Source organism: Pelobates fuscus, chromosome 11 (genome assembly GCF_036172605.1).
Source record: "Pelobates fuscus isolate aPelFus1 chromosome 11, aPelFus1.pri, whole genome shotgun sequence".
In the NCBI taxonomy this organism is placed as follows: Eukaryota; Metazoa; Chordata; class Amphibia; order Anura; family Pelobatidae; genus Pelobates; species Pelobates fuscus.
This window is the reverse complement of record NC_086327.1, coordinates 38843480-38867653: the sequence shown is the minus strand read 5'-3', so window position 1 is coordinate 38867653 and position 24174 is coordinate 38843480. Positions and strand designations below refer to the sequence as shown.

Here is a 24174-nt window from a genome sequence, read left to right as displayed (position 1 = left end):
TAGTTTTTTTTTTAAATTGGAGCAATATACAATATCTCACAAAAGTGAGTACTCTCCTTACATTTTTGTAAATATTTTATTATATCTTTTCGTGTGACAACACTGAAGAATTGACACTCTGCTACAATGTAAAGTAGTAAGTGTACAGCCTGTATAACAGTGTAAATTTGCTGCCCCCTCAAAATAACTCAGAGGTTGAAGGGGTTGGGGGACAGCCTGTCAGTGCTCAGACCATACGCCGCACACTGCATCAAACTGGTTTGCATGGCTGTCGCCCCAGAAGGAAGCCTCTTCTAAAGATGATGCACAAGAAAGCCTGCAAACAGTTTGCTGAAGACAAGCAGACTAAGGACATGGATTAATGGAACCATGTCCTGTGGTCCGATGAGACCAAGATAAACTTATTTGGTTCAGATGGTGTCAAGTGTGTGTGGCGGCAACAAGGTGAGGAGTACAAAGACAAGTGTGTCTTGCCTACAGTCAGGCATGGTGGTGAGAGTGTCCGTGATGGCTGAATAATTGTATTCGTGCCGCATTATGGAATTAATGACATATTTAAAGTTTTCAGTGCTAGAGACCAAAGAGAAGGGTGACAGTTTCTCTATCCACCATATGTAAAGAATGCCCTGCAGACATATGGAAATATGGACATTGGAAGGCAGAGAAGAATTGCTGATACTTTTGTTTTGGTGAACAATATTACTATTTAAAATGTAATTAGCTATTTGTTGATATTCTTGGATGTCATTTCACCTTGAAGTAACAAATTACATGAATTAAAGTAGTTTTATTGTTAGAGAATCTATGTGTTTTGATGGTCAGACATGTAGAAAGTTGGAAAGTAATTGATTGCCTGGGATTACTTTGGTGCATCTTTTTGGTGATGTTAACTCTTGTGCATCTGTTAATACTCACTAGTTCAAGGACAGCAGAAACAAATTACACATTAACTGACCGAAACACACAATCTGAAACATTACAGTAGGAATGAGATCACCCTTACGCATTTCACACTCAACAGATTCCTAGGTCAACATTCTATGTACATGCGTCAGAGTAATTATCACTTAGCTTTGGCCCTTCTATGACACGGCACATGCGTGTTGACATCATAATGCTGATGACCTTACAACCTGCCAAAACGGTAAAATTCAAAGTTTTGGGGGCGTAGCTATACAATTAAAGGCAAACACTATAAAAAGATCTCCATGGGCATGGATTATTGCCCTGTCGTTGTTCTAATTTTTGGTTCCCAATAGTGCGTCGTATTCTCAGTGTATTTTTTGTTATTTGATCTCGACTATTCTGACTATTCTCCTTTCTTTCTTTTGTACTTCACTTCCCTGGTTTCTGCTTTCCCTGACTATTCTCTGTCTTGAGACGAAGAGCCCGGCCACTCTATAAGTTATCTTCTATTATCATTTACACTCTGCGTGTTGGGTCACTTAGTAATCGTGACAGTATGAAATTTGCTAACAATCACTTTAGGCAGATGGAGAGTGTCTTCTTTCAGTGCAATGAATGCATGATTGCCATCTGCCTGGTATTATATATATCCTACATGTGGATGTCTATCTGTCAATGTGTGAAATCTCTGCCACTTTCTAACTAAAGTAGTTAATATATAACTTGAATACTTTAATATGTATTTTTTTAAATCTGAGCATGCTTCATAAATGCCCCATTATGCAGAAATTATTGAGTAATATCAAGTTGAAATTAAAAAAAAAAAAAAAAAAAATGATGTTGAGTATTTATTTGCTCCAGAGAAAAATTATAAATGTGATTTTTTTTTTTTTTTTTAAAAAACAGCAGATCAGACACATTTTCAAAATGTACTATTGATATTTTTCTGTCTTGGGGAAAAAAAGTATTATGCCGGAAAGATTTAGTCACGGAGTTGAAGAAGGTTCTGAAATTGTGTGTATTTGAAGGATCTGTCAGGCACATTTGAGAGTCACCAGACACCGACAGCAGGATGACACCCACACTCTCCTACATTGCATAAGTGACTCAAATCCTGCCATCATGTGTCACTTTCCGGTTTTCTGAACGAACAGGAGAAAGGATTGATAGGTATAGAGACATTACATAAGCTGACCTTTCTCTTGCCATATGATTTCACGATCCAGTTCTGACAAGTCAACATCAGAGTAAACATTGCAAATGAAGAGGAGAAACACAGACATTGTTTCATCTATCCTCTTCTCAGAATGCTTTCGTCAGGGCTCCCTGCAGTCCTGTGAGAGTCCAATTTCAGGGTCTTGTTCCACCGTCCCAATTTAGTTCTCTGGTGTCCCACATCTGAGGACATCAGGGAACTGTCCCTAGGCAGCACAGAGTGGGTGCATCATTAGATAGATGTGCTGAAGAGTAGGCATGATGACCACTCGCAGCAGTGCTCCCTGCATGTTCCTCAAGGCTGGAGAGCTGTTTAAGAAACCTATCAGAAGGTGGGTCTGCCCTTTTTCCACCACTGGTGATACTCCTCAGGACCCCACTGACCCTGTCCAGATTCCACCCCTCCCAATTTTTGGGAGGTATGCTTTTTTGTGCTGACAGCCAAGTGCAACGGATAGAGCGTACAACAATGATTAACAAGGAGCAAAAATAGAGGCTCCCAGCTGCAGGATTGAGAGATGTGAATTTCTATATTTAATTACATCTTTTACACCTGACAAATACATATTTGTTAAATATAGGGGATGGGTAAACATAATAGAAAAAAATCGTTGTAAGTGACCGTTTTCTTTTAACTACATAGAGGTGCTGTTTTGTCATGGCTGATATATAAATCTAATTCGAATTAAATAATACTAATAGAAACTGGCTCTAAATATAAGCTGGCTCCAAATAAATGTTATGACCAATGTACAGGTTAATTGATCAGCATGAGGATGGGAATTCAGACTACAAAAATGGAAAATATGATGTACCCCTGCATTCTTTTCAATGCTATTTGAATAATTCATTGGAATCTATAACATTGACAGATTGTGGAACTCACAATCTGTAAAACATCTCCCCTTGGCTTCCATCAAAGCATGACCTTTTTTCAAGCAAAATCAAATCATTGCTTGTCTACATTGAAGCTAGATAGGAACAAAGCATATTCTAGCCAACCCTCAAGGTACCATCATAAAGGAACGTAGTAAGGATTAGTTCAGATAATATCTATAACTCTATGCGCAGTATCTATTATATATATTTTTCACAAATCAAAATGAAAATTAAATCCAAAATTAAAATATATGTATAAACTCAACAACTAAACATTTTCTGCAGTTATAACGAGAAAGTGGCAGACAAATACTAGAGATTATAGCAATGTGTTTTTAACATGTACCCGTACTGGGTGTTTAACAAGTATACATATGTGAATAGTGAACAAGATTCATATTGTTTTATCTATATATGACTTTGCAGGTTTATTTCCCAAAGTCAGAATTTAAGTAAAATTTAATGTAAGGTTAAAATAGTGGAACCAAAAAAGTTCTTTAAGTCGGGTATGTTTCCAGTTCAGCTTATTTATTTATTTATTTGTACGTCTGCTGTAAACATTTCAGCAGATCCATTTTGATTTATTAGTTTAAATTAAGCATATGTAAACCTATACAGTGATGGGCCACAACATCAAAACCACTGACAGGTGAAGTGAATAACATTGATTATATTGTTACAATGGCACCTGTCAAGGGGTGGGATACATTAGGTAACAGGTGAAAAGTCAAAAATGGGCAAGTGAAAAGATCATTAGTGACTTTGATAAAGACCAAATAGTGGTGACTAGCCAATAGCATTTCCAAAACTGCAAGTCTTGTGGGGTGTTCCCGGTATGCAGTGGTTAGTACCTACCAAGAGTTGTCCAACGAAGGACAACTGGTGAACTGGCATTAGAGTTATGTGCACTTATAATTACTGGAATTCGTGAATAATAGCATATTTTTCTATCTATCTATCTATCTATCTATCTATATGTCTGTCTGTCTCTCTCAATCTATCTGTCTATCTATCGATCTCTCTCTCTCTCTCTCTCTCTCTCTCTCTCTCTCTCTCTCTCTATGTTTTTCTGTCTGTCTCTCTCTATCTATCTATCTATCTCCTAACTATCTACCTATCTAATCCAGAGCCGTCTTAACGCATGGGCATGCTGGTGAGTTGCCCTGTGGCCCCATGAGCAAAGGGGCCCCATAGGATTGTCAACTTTTCGGAATATTGTTCAGAACCTCTAAACCCTCATTATTAGATTGTTTAGGTGGACTAATCACCTATTCACGCTATTATCTGTACTTGCGATATTGCTGTTTAGAAAACATATCTTGACGAAAACAAGATACACATACTAATTGTACATAAGCAAGACAAAATCAACACATGTAATTTATTGAAGCCGTAATAAAGTTCTTCTGATATTTTTAACAGTCTATGTCAGTTGCCTCCTCATACTACCTACTAAATGTAAATAATGAAAGAAATGGAATGTAGCGCAACAAAGTTTAAAGTCTCTGACTCTACAGTGGCTTTGTTTCCGGGGGGGGGGGGGGGGAGGGGGGGTTTGACACTGTTCTGCACCCTGCCCCCACCACACATGCATGCTAGAAGCATTGTTTCATTTTCCACAAGTCTCTGAAATTACTATGAATTTTTATTATTTTTTTCAATCCAAATTTTTGCTGTGCATAGAAATACTAGACTTGCAATGCCATGACAGCAATAGCAAGTGTTGCGATTAACACAGTCAAAAACTGAAACAATTGCATGTCATTCAATATAACTGCACAATTCTACATTTTAATATAAACAAGCTGGGTACAGATGACTACGCTCTAGATCAGGGATAGGCAACCTTCGGCACTCCAGATGTTGTGGACAACATCCCCCATAATACTATTACCCCCATAATGCTGGCAAAGCATCATGGGAGGTGTAGTCCAAAACATCTGGAGTTCCAAAGGTTGTCGATGCCTGCTCTAGATATTCGCTAACTTAGAGGGAGCAAGGTATATTCAGTCATGTTACAGATTAGAAGTAAGACTGCTTAGGTGCATTCTGGACCGGTACTATTCGTGATAAGAATCTTCAGAGGAAATCTTCAATTTGCATAGAGAAGATTAGCACAGAGAAGAAAACTTTAGTGACAGTCAGCCTGTGCCCTGACCAGGCAGATGTCTTATGGGAGCGTACAGTCCTTCCATATGAGTTGTACAATGGTACCAAAGTCGGGTACCCCTCCAGCCCCAGGCTTATGATGAGCCAGCAACTCTATCCGTCTACCACCTGTATTTTCCATCTTTTTTTTTCATAAACACTTTTCTCTTGTTTTTAAGCTAGGTGGGCATCCTTTGGTTTAAGCACATGTGTGCTGTAGAGATGTTCTACAAGACTGTGTCTCCATGAAAATGAGATCAGTTGGTGTTCATGGTAGATCCATTCTGCAATGCATGGTATCTTCATCATTATGATTGGTATTGCATGACCATGACCAGTGCTGCCTAGCAACAGATATAATTTAAATAACATGATCTTGAGTTCATTTTTTTCTTTTTAGATAAAATATCATAAAAAAATAATAATGTACAATGTTGTTATAGTAGTTCTACAAATGTGCATTACATTTGCCAGTGAAAATAATTTTCAGCTTTCATGTTTCAAAAATTTAGGTGCGAATTAGATACAATGGCGCAGAAAATTCCAGTAAATATGGTATTTTTTTTATAGATATTATGCTTTTTGATATTTTAAAAGTTTGAAAACATATTTTACAAGTGTATCCAAAAATATTAAATTATTTGAAAAGCTTGTCCAAAAATATTAAATCGGGCATATATTAGGTCAAACAACGATACATCGACGACAGCACATACAAAGAATAAGGGGTTCAGTGTGCATTATGCTTTAAACCAATGCTCGAAATGTGTATGTGAACATTTGGTGATAGAACATAAAGGTGATGTGATTTCTCATAGATAGCAAGGAATTTCAGAAGTAAAACTTTAGTGTCTAGGAGTTAAAAAATAAAAATATAAATAACAAAGGACAGACAGAAAAATATATAAATTAATATTTCCTGCACAAACAAATTGCAAGGAGGATTACTTTATCCAATACTGTATATGTCTAACATTAGTAAAGTGATGTCATTTTCAAGATTGTAGTCTTATTTATGACTAGTTACCTGTCCCAAAACGCAAGATGCCGTGTTTCATCAACTGAAGGCTGGCAATTAGTTTTGGGACTTTTTAGGACTACAGATTGCTAGGTTGCAAATTTGGAACAAAAAAATAATAATACATATATGGTTCCATTTGCAGTTTATAGCAGAAATACACTATGGTTTGTGTACTTATTATCTGGTGTTTGCATCATCTGACCTTTCAATTACCAGATTTTTATTTTGTATGTGAACACCTGTTCATATGAAATCAGGTCACTCGTTTCTGCTTAAATGCTTCCAGATTGGTGTTACATTTACAGTATGTCTGCAGCAAGCACTATGATAAAACATATTTTTGTCTCCCTATGCACCAGGATCAAGTAAAATGTTTAAGAAAATATATATTTAGATACATTTGGAGACTCTTCAATTTAGTTCAGTTTGTGCAATAGTAAATTTGGTCAATCTTATCTATAGTTAAGCTTTCTAATTGTGTCTAATTTCACCAAAATGTTTGTGCTTTTAGAAAATATCTATATGAATAATATACCGTAAGCATTGCCAGAAAACCAGACACTGACTAATGAGTAAGAACAAATATGTTCTAGAAAACAAGACAAGCCTGGATTTTCAGCTTAGCATGGCCAAACACATGTGGGTCTTTTTGGTACACTGATGGGCACACTGATTTAGGATGCTGTATAATTTTCATGGTGATGCTCCCTAAATACTAATTAAAGGGATACTGTAAACACTATAGCCGTTTCATCTCAGTGAATTGGTTATAGTGCTTGGAGTCTCCTGGCACAGTCCCTTCATTCAGTGTTTAAAATTTTTTTGACTAATGTGACACTGAATAAGGCTCTCTGGCTACCCACAGGCCAGCCCCCACTGAAAGTATGACTAATGCAGAGATTATACACTTCTTTCTAGCCATACCGATTCATACCAGCAATGGTGGCTGTGATAGACTGCCAGTGATCACCAGACACTCTCAGTCAATTGCCCATTGCTTCTAAGGCCAATGCTTCCTCATTAGCCCAAGAAGCAAGGGGCCAATGGACTGTAGGACAATCTAACTTAGCATTAGAACATTAAACACAGTTTAACACTGCATGTAAGGACTGTGTCAGGGGGTATGCCTTGACGTGGGCAGGCGGGCATTCCCTCCAATGGCCATTGGAGTAACTAAATGACCTCCATTTGTCTAAATATACATAGGGATTAAGGAGAGAGTGCAGGTAACTTTTATTTCTTTGGCTTTTACTATATATTGGGGCTGATGTGTACTGTGGTCGTTGCTGCCGCCCAGAAGTGATGGGAATTAGCGCAGGACTTATCTTTTTGTATTTGTATTCACTTTTTGTATCACACAGCTTTGTTACAATGCTGCCGCCCATCCCATGTGTTCCCTATTAAGGGTTAATAAGTATATAGGGGTGTATATAAAAAAATACCCCTCTCTGTCTCATTAGAGATATCTTTGCCAGAAGCTCAAAGCAAGGTGAAGGGTCAGTGTAGGGCCCACTTAGGGGGGTCTGCCTTGACGTTGGCTGGCAGGCATTCCCTCCATTGGCCATTGGAGTAACTAAATGACCTCCATTTGTCTAAATATACATAGGGATTAAGGAGAGAGCGCAGGTAACTTTTTTTCTTTGTTTTTTACTCTCAGTCAATTGCCCATTGCTTCTCAGGCCAATGCTTCCCCATTAGCCCAAGAAGCAAGCGGCCTATGGGCTGTAGGACAGTCTAGCTTAGCATTAAAACATTAAACACAGTTTAACACTGCATGTAAGGACTGTGTCAGGGGTTATGCCTTGACGTTGACAGACGGGCATTCCCTCCAATGGCCATTGGAGTAACTAAATGACCTCCATTTGTCTAAATATACATAGGGATTAAGGAGAGAGTGCAGGTAACTTTTATTTCTTTGGCTTTTACTATATATTGGGGCTGATGTGTACTGTGGTCGTTGCTGCCGCCCAGAAGTGATGGGAATTAGCGCAGGACTTATCTTTTTGTATTTGTATTCATTTTTTGTATCACACAGCTTTGTTACAATGCTGCCGCCAATCCCATGTGTTCCCTATTAAGGGTTAATAAGTATATAGGGGTGTATATAAAAAATACCCCTCTCTGTCTCATTCGAGATATCATTGCCAGAAGCTCAAGGAAGCAAGGTGAAGGGTCAGTGTAGGGCCCACTTAGGGGGGTCTGCCTTGACGTTGGCTGGCAGGCATTCCCTCTAATGGCCACTGGAGTAACTAAATGACCTCCATTTGTCTATATATACATAGGGATTAAGGAGAGAGCGCAGGTAACTTTTTTTTTCTTTGGTTTTTACTCTCAGTCAATTGCCCATTGCTTCTCAGGCCATTGCTTCCTCATTAGCCCAAGAAACAAGGGGCCTATGGGCTGTAGGACAGTTTAGCTTAGCATTAAAACATTAAACACAGTTTAACACTGCATGTAAGGACTGTGTCAGGGGACACCAGATATTATAATCACGTAAATGAGACGAAACACATTAATTAATTAATGTAAATTTAATATGACTGAATGGTTGAAAGGAATGGGGCTAAGACAAACCCAGATCTTATTTTATGTTCTGTAAGCACACTGTTACAAAATGCTAAAATGACAGATTTTATAAGTAAAATCACGTGCACGATGAACTGAAATTTGAAAACATAGAACAGCACCAGCCATGTAACCACAATTCTCCTACCTGTTGGCTGCAAATTTTTGACAGATGTATCCTCCCGGAATCTGCGTGACAATATAACCCCAAAAGAACGATCCATGTATCATGCCAACTGTTTCGGAATTCCAAGTGAACTTTGCTGGCTGTAAAAACATATAAAGATAGTGTATTATATAAAGATAGTGTATTATGCTTCCTATGTCAGCTAGTTGATAGTGGGGCATTGCGCTATGCTGTTTCAATTATAAATATTTTAAATAACATACCTATTTTTTTTACTTAATACTTCAATGGATCCCCAGTCACTCTAAAAGGGACACTGTAGGCACCATGACCACTTCGGCTCATTGAAGTGGTTTGGGTGCCAACTCCCATCACCCTTAACCCTGCAAGTGTAATTATGGCAGTTTTTATAAGTCCTCTCTGGTAGACAGCCATTAGAGGGACTTATGGCTTCTTAGATTACTTTTGGTCGTCTAAATGATGCTGGACGTCCTCACACTATGCATGAGGACCTCCAGCATCGCCAGAATCCCCATAGGAAAGCATTGAATAATACTCTCCTTTGAGGAGGTGTAATGCGCACACAGCTCTTTTAATTTTGGTACCATTATGTGGATTTGACCTATTTAGGAGGGCGCTATTTAAGTGCACACTACCATATACTCTGTAGTTAACACCCTATTCGTGCAAACTCATTTGATAATTTATGCACACTACCATATACTCTGTAGTTAACACCCTATGCGTGCAAACTCATTTGATAATTTATGCACACTGTCATATAGTCATTTACCAGTACAGTCACACAGTCAGATACACATTCATTTACCCATAAAGGCACACAGTCAGATACACATTAATTTACCCACACAGGCACACAGTCATATACACATTCATTTACCCATAAAGGCACACAGTCAGATACACATTCATTTACCCATAAAGGCACACAGTCAGATACACATTCATTTACCCATACAGGCACACAGTCAGATACACATTAATTTACCCATAAAGGCACACAGTCAGAAACACATTCATTTACCCATACAGGCACACAGTCAGATACACATTCATTTACCCATAAAGGCACACAGTCAGATACACATTCATTTACCCACACAGGCACACAGTCAGATACACATTCATTTACCCATAAAGGCACACAGTCAGATACACATTCATTTACCCATAAAGGCACACAGTCAGATACACATTCATTTACCCATACAGGCACACAGTCAGATACACATTCATTTACCCATAAAGGCACACAGTCAGATACACATTAATTTACCCATAAAGGCACACAGTCAGATACACATTCATTTACCCATACAGGCACACAGTCAGATACACATTAATTTACCCATAAAGGCACACAGTCAGAAACACATTCATTTACCCATACAGGCACACAGTCAGATACACATTCATTTACCCATAAAGGCACACAGTCAGATACACATTAATTTACCCACACAGGCACACAGTCAGATACACATTCATTTACCCATACAGGCACACAGTCAGATACACATTCATTTACCCATACAGGCACACAGTCAGATACACATTCATTTACCCATACAGGCACACAGTCAGATACACATTAATTTACCCATACAGGCACACAGTCAGATACACATTCATTTACCCATACAGGCACACAGTCAGATACACATTCATTTACCCATACAGGCACACAGTCAGATACACATTCATTTACCCATAAAGGCACACAGTCAGATACACATTCATTTACCCATACAGGCACACAGTCAGATACACATTAATTTACCCATACAGGCACACAGTCAGATACACATTCATTTACCCATAAAGGCACACAGTCAGATACACATTCATTTACCCATACAGGCACACAGTCAGATACACATTCATTTACCCATACAGGCACACAGTCAGATACACATTCATTTACCCATAAAGGCACACAGTCAGATACACATTCATTTACCCATGCATGCAGAGATATTAACACAACATAAAAAAATGGGAAAGATTTAGCACTGGAAATATTGATGAAGTAGACAGGCAGTTTAACAACTCAAGCCGGAGGGGTTTCACAAAACCTTTTTAGTGGTGAAACGCGTTAGTGTATATAGGATGTTTTGTTTCATTCATTGATGTCCTTGGACATAAATCAAACCTGTGATTATTAACACGCAGTAATAAAGTAATTCAATGCAGGTACTGTCACATGTGGATGCAGACTATTTCTGGAAATAAAATTTAAAAAAATCTTTTTTTTTTGTTTTGTTTTAATTAAAACCAATATAACGTTTCCTTTTTAGAATTCTATAGTAAGACCCTACCTTAAATACACAGTGAAAAGGAAGGTATTATTTATATAATATAAACAAATACAAATACAGAAAAAGTATAAAGAAAAAACAAGGCTATAAAAGTAGCATGTTTACACTTGAAAAAACTCCAAGAGAATATGATGAAACATTCATCTATATCAGGAAAATACAAATATCTGTCTAGTAACATGTTCATTAACAGACCTCTCCAGACAGCCCTAGAAATCCTTTGAAATTGGAAAAAAGCAATTTCACCTTCTGCAGCATTAGAGCTATCCACAGTAAGAACAATGGACACGTCTGTAGTGTCAAATGCCTATAAAACAACTGTCTGTATTCTTTCTGTACCAAAGAAGATATACAGGACTATGAAGAGCAGCTGGCATTTCATTAAATAGCCTTTTAATGCCAAGAAAGGACTTCTTCCCAATTTCTTTAGGCAAGCTGGAGATCATTTCAATTTGGGTTTATTATCTTCTTTTTTATGAACAACAAAAACAACGAGGATTGGCGACAAGGCTGAACTGTCAAAATGTTCAGAAACTGCAAAGTTTCACATTGTTAGAGACAAGGGACCTAAACCACCACTATTTCAAGACTGCACTACATCTGTAAGATCAATTTTGTTGTCTTTAGAATAAAGTAAATACAAACAAACAAACATATGATTCCATTGGTGTTTTTATTCTACAGCCATGAATTCCTGTAATTAACAGTAATGCAATAAAAAAACTCCCTGTATAGAGTTCTTCACAGGATCGTGATTAGTAATTAATCACAACTGTTTAGTGTAACACATGTCGACATTCACCCTTATAATTACTTTTTTCATTAAGTAATTAAGATCATATTAAGATACTACTCTGTCACCATGACAATGTCAATGAGCAGAATTTTTGTTTTTCTTTATTTTCGTCTGAGCACGGGAAGCTGGAAATAATACTGAGCAGGGCTACTCTTTGAGTACATATTTTTATGATTGATATGATCATATGATTGGGTGAGTCTTCATTTTCCAAATTCACCAATACCAGAATTAGCCAATAAAGACTGTCAGGTCCCCTGCCCCTGCGCCGCTCGCGGCGTCTTCCGGTTCCTGTCCGCAGCTTGCAGCTGTCCCTGCTGCCACTCCCCAACCTGACATTGTTTCTGACGCTGCACGCTCCAAGGCAGCTTCCTTATATGTGTGTCAGACCTGGTCATGTGACCCGGCACATAGTGATGACCTCACTGATCACAAGAGAGGGAAAAGACATCTCCGACGTGTTGTAATTAACACTAATTGGAAGTTAGCCAATCAGACATTCCCTGTGTGTATATAAGTTTACCTCCCCCCTTGCCTCAGTGCCCTGTTGTGGTCTTTCATAGCCCGGCAGCGCATTTGTATTGTGGTTCATTCTCTGGTTACTGACTTCGGCTCGTTTCTCGTTTACTCTGTTTTCTGTGATCCTTGACCTCGGCTTGTACTCTGACTACTCTATCTCTTTGCATAGCCCGGCCATTCTAAGGACCGGCATTACAATATCTGTGTGTCTGTGATCTGTCTGCGTGTTTAGGTTCCCCTGGTAATCGTGACATTGACACTGAAATATCAGTCACTCATTGGCAGAGCAATCAAAAGAGTGGGAGTTCTATTTGTGATTGAGCCATTATGTTTTAGTGTCTGATGTAGTTGCAATCAAAGTAACCCTTTATATACCTGATGATCTATCTGAGAAACACAAAACCTCTATTTCCTGCTTATAATTGGACACACTGTCTCCCATATGGTATTATGTTGCAAATGACATATCCTGAAACCATTTGGCTAATAGAGATATGTGCATGATTGAAAACAAGGTGATTCTGTCCTTTTCGTCAGCAAATTATTATATGGTATCTTTATCCCCTTATCGCCCAACAGAAAATGATGCAGGCAGAAAGAATGCACAATTTTAAAAAAGAAATGGATGGTTGCAAAATAGTGTGTTTGGGGTCAGATAACTGACATTACGACCAAAGGGGCATAAAGATGTTTATCAGAAAGGATTGCGGGAAAGGTAGGTATATGATTTATTCAAGAATTGTAATATACGTAAAATTAAATAAAATAATCAGTTGGTATAACATAATATACAGATGATATTGAGAATTACAAAAAAAAAATGGCAATGTTACTTTAAGGGGTGGTCCTATGTCTATAATTGAGTTCTCAGCTTTGGTATAGAGCAAAGAAAGAAAGGGGTGCAGTTGCATATCACTCCTTCACCGTCAGCTAAGTGGTTTCACACAAATATCAACTAAAACACTGCATTAACCACTGAATCACCCCAATAACATAAATGATGATTGGATGTTTTTTTTTGTATGTTGTATGTTGTAGTTGGCCAGTAAAATGCAAGCCACGTTCGCCTCTAATATGTTTAATTATATGACATATAGAAAACAAATTATTTATGTGAATGCTGTGATCCTATGGGGTAAGCCATTTGCCTGTATAGGACCAATGGGAAATGTAGTCCGAAACAGTTACTATAGAACAAAGTGACACTCACCTCCACCTCTTCCTTGCCCTCCTTAAATACTGTGTTGTTGTTCACCATGCTGACAATGGCCACACCAAGGTTGCATCTGATGCCAAATGAGATACAGAAACCCAAACCACTCATGATAGCGATGATGTAACGACGGGGGAGTCCAAAACAAGTGCAATCAACCATAGGTTGGCGTTTCTGATCTTTGGTAACAGGTCGTCCATCTTCGGTGAGCTCAATGGTTTCTCCATTTCCTTGCCTTTTCTCTAATATCCTGCAAATGAAAAGAGATAAGATAAATGATGATGTCAGTTTTTAGCCAACCAGATGACATTATTAAAATGCTAAATAATATGAATACATGTAGCTGCACCTTTTATTTAATAGGATTATACTCAAAAGTGTCAGGATAATAGAAATGTCCAACATGCAAATATAGAACAGTTCGAAGGACAGTAAGGACAGTAAGTATCATCGGTCTTTAGAGGTTGACAGGTTTAACGTAGTATAGAGAGAGAATAGACCAAGAACAAGCCAAAGTCAAGGTAGTACAGATAAGCAACAATACAGGTAAGCAAGCCAAGGTCAGGATTAGAGAGATCAGGAAAGTCAAAACAAGCCAACGTCAAAAATGAAATAATCAGAAAATACTGAACACACTCTCTGGCCAGAACAGACCACAATAGCGCACAGGCCTGTTGAACATTGCGTTTATATAGGGTTAGCATCTAATGTCATCAGAAAGATGACAGAATGTCAAAGATGTGTGACACCAGATTGACTCCATTCTTGCATCATTTTGTCTATCTAAGGGTGAACAGCTGCATTGTTCCACGTCATTCTTGACGCTGAAAGGATGCATGACGTCATCGGTGTGGTGCTGGATTGAAACAAGACAGATCTCAATATTTTTGACACTGCAAAGGTGCACTCCGTCATTACTGTAATGCACATCAGAGTATGCCGCATCCAAAGCAAAGTTGCACAGTGTGGTGAGAAACAGAGTAACCGGCACCAAAGTGGGCACAGCATCACAAAGAAGGGGCAAATGATGTTGGCACAAAGACAGTGAATAAAAAGAAGAAAATTATCTTTTCTATTTTACAATGGACCTTTTCAGAATTCTTAATTTTTGATGTGCTTGTTTATAGAAAGAACTATGGTACAAACATATATAGGTTGGCATAAGAGTTAAGAGTTCCATTACTGGGTTTGTAGAAATGGTAAACAGCACAATTTTAATAATTTAAGACAAGAGAGCCTTAGAGCAGAGCTAAATTAACAAGAGAGAAGGTTGTGAGAAAAGCTAAAGCACTGCAAGTAATTTCAACTGCTTAGAGTGTATAGAGATTAAATCAGGTAAAATATGACAGGATTAACAGGGGCCATCTCCACTTAATGCAGCCCAGACCATGAGAAAGTCCCCCAGACATCTCAGGCTCAGCCAACCCCCGATCTGCAAGGCCTTTGGCATGACAGGAGTGAGTCCAGCATTATGTGTGATGAGAGAGGTGAGTGCACTCCTAGTGTGTGATCCCTTGCCTGTACCCAATCTTCCACTGGAGTCAGCTGTAAAGTAGGAGTGCAATGCAGGTCGGCAGGGGTAACAGCGTTGAGTGATGAGGGATGTCCCAACTGCACATTACAGCAGGAGCTGGGAATCCCACATGTTCATTGAACGGTAAGTAGTAATTTAGCTGTGTTGAGGAGCCCTTCTGCCTTTCTGCCATCAGGAAAGCTGCAAGAATGCTGATCAGCTGTGTAATGGTGGTCTCTGGCTGTGCTACCATCGCAGGTTCCCCACCTCTGCCATTTTGGTTATGGGGGGCCCTCCTTGGCATTGGTGCCGCGGATCACGGAGACAGTCTCCTGGGAATGGGATGACACCCACCGGTCCAGAGGGGGGGGGGAGGGGATGATGGCCCAGACATGTGTCTCCCCCGCACAGACCATGCTTGTAGGGTGCAGAGGGTAATTGAGCAGTTCTGCATGAATGACAACAGAAAATGGTATCCCTGTGGGCACCACGATGTCCTCTGGCACGTAGTGAACAAGGAAAGCCAGATTATGCCATATATCCGTAGATAATTAGTATAAATCAGTAGATCATGCAGGAGCTACTGTGACTTGAGTCTGCTCACTTCTGCGTTTAGGCCCCGCCCGCCCCTCAATGAACATTTTAGATCAGATACACTCACAGATGTTAGATTTGTTTTTATTAATTTTGCACTAGAGCTACAGTCAATGGAGAAAAAGGTCCAGGCACTCTAAGGCTTAGATCAGCATTTTATTGAACTACAGTGTCCAGCAGCAATGTTTCGACCCTAGGGTCTTTTTCAAGCTTGATGACACCAGGTTTGGTTGCACCAAGGCTTTAATATGGATTGAGTGCAGTCCCACCTTTTGGCTTTTGGCATACTAGACCTACAGTCAAGGTTGGCACTTAATTTAAGAAACTCAACTGCTCCTCTGTCTTTAAGTAGTATTGGCCTAGTCATACCATAAACAAGCCATTTTTAGGAAAACATCACTTCCTATGATTTTTTTATATTATGTTTACTTATCCCCTATATTTAATACATATGCGTTTTTCAAGTCTAACACAACATTTCTTTTTAGAAATCTACACTTGTGTATTTACTGCTATGCTGGAAAAAAAAGTGCCTCCATGTTGACTACCTGTCAGTCATTGATAGAAACTCTGTCCTTGTATCTCATTATGAAAAATGCATACAGAGATCATAGAATGTTTATGCTTCTTCTGTTTCTACTCCTCCAATGTAATGTGTGCCTTGGCTGTGCTAGGCATGAGCAGGATTATGATGTCTTTTGTTCAAACTTTGCGCAACATTTAAAAGAAAACAGAGCATAATTTTACAAAAAAAGTAAAGCAAATAACAGCAGATTTCAAATGTTTTATTCAAAAGCGTGTTTTCTGGGAAAGTAGTAGATCCTTTAGTTAGAGTAGGGCATTAAAAAAATCCAGTGACTGAACCTCTAAGAACTATTTCAACTACCCAGGTCTACATTAAGGCCTTACCAAATAATTCACTGCACTCAATTACTGGTTAACTCTGTGTCAACTCGATGAAGCAATATTTAGAAAACGGAAGCCTTGAACTCCAATATTTCCAATTGTACAAGCATGAAATGTTTTTAGTTATGCATCACAGCAGGTTAACTAGAAAGTTTGAACAACTTTGGAAAGTGAGAGAAGACCAACCATAAGTACACAGTTCAGTGCTCAGGGAAGGTCAGTGAATACCAGGCTGACTACAAGAAAGTTCTTGGCATGAGTCCTCCTGCTCAGCTTCAATTACCCCATGAAGATTGAAAATGATGAAAATTAAAGGATGCGGTTTTACATCACTACTTGCATTGCTTTTATTTTATTATATAAGCCAGTGGTTCACAAACGTTTTAGGTTCAAGGCGCCTTAATATTTCAATATTTTTAAGGCACCCCAAGTCAAAATTTCTAGGTTGTATATCTGTACAGCACTGTGGCATTTATTGGTGCTGTAGTGCACCGTGTTGGTGTTTGAAGGGGTGCTTCTATATAGTTTGTGTTTTAATACAGGGGTCTGTTTGTATGTAATGTTTGAGTTTGTTTGCAGGGATGTGTCTGAATGTAATGTTCACTTTTTAATGCAGATGTACATGTGTGTGAATTATGTGTGTTTGAGTCAAAAGGCTTTTGAGGCGACAATTGTCCTTTTCAGAAGTTCTTCAGAAATCCCTGGACTCTAATCATTGATGTCCACTTTTGTCCACCAGTAAGTGTTAGATATTTCTGCCAATCCCATGTGTCCCATTAAATATGATGGGTGAAGTATTGCCTCTTCCTTTAAAGCAAATGAAGGGGTAACCACATGTTGCTCTGCATGTAATGCTTAGATGGCTCCTTTTAATTCCAATGTGGAAACCTTGCTTTTGTAATATCGGTCTCTGTCTACAACAAACATTTTTTTTTTAAAAACGTAATTTAATTTTTATTGCAAATAAATGTTGAATACAAGGCTTCTTCATAAATTTGAAGTGCATGAATATAAAAAGCAACACATGTTCTTCTTCAAATGGCATATCTATCTATCTATCTATCTATATATCTCTATCTATCGATCTATCTACCTATCTATCTATCTATCTATCTATCTATCTATCTATCTATCTATCTATCTATCTATCTATATATCTCTATCTATCTATCTATCTATCTATCTATCTATCTCTATCTATCGATCTATCTACCTATCTATCTATCTATCTATCTATCTATCTGTCTATCTATCTATCTATCATTAAATCCAAACTGTAAAAAGGATGTGAATGTAAAAGGCTTCGAGTCATGATTTTAAATGTGTATCTGGAATGTTTAAACAGTATATGTACATTAACTTTTTTGCAACAGCGGGAAGGTAAAAATGTGAAAGGCCTGATAGAATGAGATCAGAAAAGAAGCAATTTCAGAGTGTAGTAGAGAGGGTGACTGTATTAGAAAGAGAAAGGTAGGTGAAATTATTGACACTGGACCTCGTAAGAGAGAAATATAAATATAGCATTTAGAGTGTGTGCACTGCACATTTATCTTGCAAGGGAGTTTACGCATGCGGCATAGGCATGAGGCTACCCTAGATATTAGATCAGGCCAGGGACTAATTAAAGTATTTAGAATACTGGGCAGAGTAGATGGGGCGGATGTTTCTTATCTGCCGTCGCATTCTATGTTTGTATGTTTGTATGTTATTGTCTGTTGTTTGGATGCTTGCCAAGTCTCAGTTTGAAAGGACAGTCCTAAAAGTGGACTTCTGCCCCGTTATCATGGGACAATAGAAAAAAGAATAGTGAAAACACAGGATTCAATAAAAGCAGGTTAGAATGCATAGTATTTCAGTTATGTACGAGCTACTTTGAATGGTAGAATGCCATCTTCATTTGTATTCATGCCACCAATGATGCTTACTGTGTCACCAGCAATTCAGCATGAATTAAAAATGGATTCCCTCCAGGTCTAGAGCCCCCTTTTTGAAATGTAATATAATAATAAAAAGAAAATGCAATCCATTTATAAACTATGAACGGACTGACAAGAGATTCTTCCTGCGCTATGGATCCACTATAAACAGAGATATCCGTGCCCACAGGTCACATAGATGTTAACACTGAATTCTAAATTTAGTTTTAAGCTGTTAGATAACTTTTCAGCAGCATTTATAGTGTTTTAAAAAAAATTGTTAATTAACAGCTGTGAATTTTCACAGCTCCACATTACAGCTGTAAAAAAAAAATCAGGAAAAAAAAAAATTATCACTTCTCCTGCATAAATAAACGGTATGTCCACAGCTTGAAATGATTGAACAGTGCAGCGTCTATGGCGCGATTAAGTAAATCTATATTTCCAGTCTATTTTTTTTTTGTCTAAGAATAAACAATAATTCGTCTTAGTATTTAGGGGAACTAGGTAGTCTTTTGGGCAGTGAATAGTATGGAGTTAACATTGCAGGCAGAAACATTTATTCTATGATTTGACAGCTTTGCAGATTTGGATGTCTACTGAGGACACTTATCTGCATCTGCATCAGACTATTCTAGAAGAAGGACTAGATCACTAGAATTATCTAGACAGAACTGAAATCATACAATAAATATGGGTCTAGTAGCACACGGGCAAGTAAAATATGAGACCAAATTCATTTGAGAAAGCATAACCCTCATGTCAATGCCAAGGGCTATAAAACAGTAGGAAATAACAAAGTTAAGATGACAGAGTATATAGGGAAATCAAAATAAAATGTGGACGGACAAACATGTAGTTGTAACCAGATTTTTTTGAAGGAGTTGAGACTAGGTGAGCATCTAACAGAGGAGGAAAGTGAGTGCCACAGGAACGGTGCAGCCCTCGAGAAGTCTTGAAGGCGAGCATCAGAGGTGGGAGTACGGACAGAAGATAGACATAAGTCTTCAGCAGAGCGTAAGGGCCTAGACGGGATAGATAGGTGGGAGCAGCATTATGTAGAGATTTGAAAGCAAGAACCATATTTTTAAATTGAGCTCTATATCTTACAGGAAGCCAATGTAGGGACTGACAGAAGGGTGACGTGTGGGAGGTGGGGGCGGACAGGAAGATGCGCCGCATTCATTATGGACTGAAACGGCGCAAGCTGGGAGCACATAAGACCACTAAGAAGCAGATGGAATGGACCAGCACCTTAGTAGCATAACAGTGGGCTATGAGCATTACCTTTACAAAACTTGGTTAGAAAAAGAGACAACACATTTTGGGGGGGAAAAATTCACTTGCAAGGCACAGACAGGTATAAAAAAATAAAACATGGGGGGCGGAGCCAGCGCCTGAGCGAGAGAGTCGCAGCTTTCAACAGCTCTGACACCGGGACCCGTTAAACTTGGTGTTTTAGCCTTTAAAGCGAATTCCGGGACCAATTATTTGGACCTCCGGACTCCTTAAGACATGGGGAAAAAGACAAAAAAAAGCCGGGCTGATCCTACCTCCGGATCACAAGATATTGGCAATTTTCTACACCCGACCCAAAGAAAAGAGCCCGCCAAGATGGCGCCGAATGAGGCCTACACCACGCAATCCTCGGATGAGGAGAGCCTGTCCGACTCTGCTTGCGTCCCCGGCAGGACACTACACAAAGCCCCACAGTCGCACGATCTCGGAGACGCAGCTCCAGCCACAAAAGCAGATATAAAGACCCTGATGCTGAATATTAAAGCAATGTTCGACGCCGACATGGCGCTCGTCCACAGTGAGATCTCCGCGCTATCTGGCCGCATGACAACGGCTGAGGAGTCCCTCAAGAGTACCAGGGTGGCACAATCAGCCACGGATGCATCGCTGGGGTCCCTCCAAAAACAATGCGCAACGCTGACGGCCCAGATGGCCGGCATGGAAGACAAGGCAAAGGCCAGAAACCTGCGAATCAGAGGGGTGCCCGAATCGGTCACTAACTTGGAATTGCCGCACTACTGCAGGAGGCTTGTGGCTACGCTGCTGATCCCAAAGCAGGCCAAGCAAGTGGGACTGGACTCCTGCTTCCGATTGCCTAAAGCGGCCAAAGCGCCGGAGGAAGCACCCAGGGACGTGCTAGTCAAATTTAACCGGGACTCAGACAGAGGGACTCTGATGGGCGCCGCTAAAGGCTCCCCAACGGTGACCTTTGAGGGGGACACCCTGATGTTCTATAGGGACCTCTCCAGGCAGACCCTCACATGGCGCAGATCCCTCCGACAGGTTACTACACTGCTACGAGAGAATTCCATCACGTATAAATGGGGGCTACACCGCCTCATCATAGAGCAGGCCGGAAAGACCTCTTACCTCTCCCATATCTCCGAGGCGTCCAGCTTCCTCAGACCGCTAGGACTTACACTCCCTACAGCATCTGTGATTACCCGGCCGATGTGGAACGTAGAGGACATAACCCCGTTTGCGCCCAGAGACTTGATCCCGAAGGCGGCAGGCCGTATGACCTGAGCTCAAGGCCCAGCGGACTTGCTACCCACTTTGACCCACACGGGTCGCTAATACAGGACATTGACCTGGACTCTCTGTAAAAGCCTAAGTACCTGTGTTACAAAAGCGGTTTCGTTTGGTTTTATTTTACATTACTTTCTGTTTAATCTTTAAGCGCATGTTTAGCCTTAGTTCATACCATACCCTCAATGTTGCACTACAATTCTAGCATTATACGTCAGTGGTAGTTGCTAACACATGCTCACTGGCTCCATAAGCAAACAGTGTGAGATGACATTTAAGCCGTTCCCTCCCCACCTTCACTTGGTTGTTCAGGCGGCCTAAGGCCACATACCCACGAGTTTTTAACTCTAAACCTGAGAGCCCTTGTAAATACTAAGCCCCGACATCCTTGAGCAGGGCCCACCCAGCCGGCTCCACGCACCCTCATACCAAACGGCATTCCGGCTTACACCCATGCAAGAGGTGTACTCGCTTAGATTATATAAATAAAAAAGGGTAGCCTAGCAAATGTGTAATAGATACCATAAGAATTTTCTTTTTAATCTCATATGTGTTGAACAATGTGAAAAAGTATTACACTTGATGTAAAGCTGATTTATACTCTGCATACCCACAAAAATAAAGAATTAAAAAAAAAACCAAAAAAAAAAACATAAGGGGAATGTTTAAAGGAAACGCTCCAGGCATCTAAACTACTTTAATTTGCTGAAGTTCTTTAGATATAATGTTCCTGTCCTTAGATTATAAAAGTGTTATTTTTTAAGAGAGTGCTATAGACTGGTCCAGTTCACAGTTTTACATTGTGGCGAAACCGACCTCGCCACGTGTCCTTGGAGGGGGCTGATTGCCCGCCTCTTGCCTTTGGACTATGGACCAGACTTTATGGGAATGTGATACCCCAGATAGCCATACCATGGAGCCTATTCATATAATGAAAGACTATGGGAAAGACTTTAGCTCCATGGCAATTGTACTGTGTGAGTAGGATCTGCGCGCTATTCGGTAGTTTTGTGCGTGCAGATCCCAGCTATCTGGGGATAGGTGAAATGTCTGTGTGTTATGTGTAAATGTGACTTTATGTATTTTAAAGTGTTTTATGTTGTTTTGCAACCATGTGGTTAATGGAGTCTGCCTTTAGTCCTGGGTAATTGGATTACTTCTCCAATTAACTCCAGGGCAGAAGGGAGGAAACCAGGGTGCATTGTGGGGATGTTTTTCTGCCAGCCAGAAAGGAACAAAAGATACTTTTAGTAACTTTTGAACCCCTGCTCGGATTCATGCCATTTTTTAATATGTTGTTCCCCTGAATGGATTGATTGTGGATATGTATTTTTGTGTGAATGTGATGTATGGTTTTAAAGTTATGAAAGTTGTGTAAAAGTATATTTTACACTGTATGCATAATGGGATTATGTGTCACACTAAGGGGAGGGGATGTGTGGGAGGTAACATCTATGTCATTGGTTCTTTTATGCCTCCCCCTCGGTGTGGCCTGTATGTGTGAGTTGGAAATAAAAGCCAGGCTGGATGAGCCAGTCCAGAGTTCCTGTTTTACCCTCAAAGTGATGTGTCGTCTCATTATTGGGGGAAGGATTTATTGTATGCTGTTCCAGTTGACTGCTAGGAGTACAAGCCTATTCGTATGGTTCCTATTCAATGGTCTACGGCATTCATACGCTTGGGAGAATTTAAAGGTTTCTCGGATTCGGTGATTGTGGTGTCTGCCAGAGTGCTTGGAGTCCTCAGGAAGCACTAGGAGCATCCATTAACGGAGGTACCAAGTCGGGGTGCCAGGTGATCCGTTACATACATCACTATATGAGCAATTCATTTTTTATTGCAGTGTGACATCACGCTGGGAAAACGTAGATTTGAAAACATAATCTGCGCATTGAAACAGCAGGCATAGCATATATTGTACACATTGCTTAAGCCACCAACAAACAACTTAAAAAAGCTTTACTCAGCTCACGAAAAAATACTTTGCTGAGCAGGTGAAAAATACAGCGTTTGATACGCAGAGATGTTCCTGCCTCAGCTCTAAACCTATGACCAGTTTGATCGGAAGACACTTCACATCTGAGAGCTGGGGTTAATATATCCTTCAAATGAGGCAACCACGTCTTAATTGATGAACACGGACTGCAGTCATGTCTCTGCTTCATCAACTGCAAATAGACCATTCTATTAAATCTGTGAAGCAGGATTCACCTTGTTACAACTAGCAAGCTGTCTGAACTGAAGGTTATATTGTATTCTCTACAAAAGACCAGCATTATTAATATTAGCCTGTCCCAGAACTTAATGTATGCAATGTTAAAAGAGCACTACGGGCACAATAACCACTACAGCGCACTGGCTAGTAGTAGTAGGCAAAATGTTTGGGAAAGGGATGGCGACTTACGTGAGGCCACTAGGTGCTGGTCATCTTCCTTAGGAGAGCCAGAAGCTACATCCACACTGTAGTAATAATGTTAACAGAACATTCCATGGAGTTGGGCATAAATAATGCAAACACATACATGGTTATCAACACCAAGACAAATATGCTTTATTTCAAATGTAGGTCCTTGGTAAATTATGTCAAAGTATAGTTAAAGGGACACTATAGGCACCCAGACCATTTCATCTCATTGTAGTGGTCTGGGTGCACAGTCCGTGTCCCTGAGCCCTGCAATGTAAAACTTTACAATATCAGAGAAAATGCACTGTGTATATTTCAGAGTTAAGACTGCCTCTAGTGGCTGCCTATCAAACAGCCACTAGAGGGGCTTCCTGCTGTTTAACTCCATGAAACACAGCTGGATGTCCTTTGCATGAGGACGTCCAGAGTCTTGCAAAACCCCATACGAAAGCACTTGCCTCGCATGCACTTTAGGTTGTTCTATTGGCTGCCATCGGAAGAGGAGGAACTCAACCCATCACTGACGGACCTCGGCGCTGGAATTAGGTAAGTGTTTAAAGGGATAT

The 24174-nt window shown here is 39.8% G+C and overlaps 1 protein-coding gene across 1 annotated transcript in view; it reads right to left on the bottom strand.

The window, feature by feature from the left end:
- Positions 1–24174, bottom strand: part of SLC17A7 (solute carrier family 17 member 7) — an 89983-nt gene that overhangs the window by 23227 nt on the left and 42582 nt on the right. The window contains exons 2-3 of the mRNA XM_063436859.1: positions 13726–13978; positions 8883–9001 (exon numbers count right to left, since the gene is read on the bottom strand). Of these exons, the coding sequence (XP_063292929.1) occupies positions 8883–9001; positions 13726–13978 (372 nt within the window). The remainder of the gene's footprint in view (positions 1–8882; positions 9002–13725; positions 13979–24174) is intronic.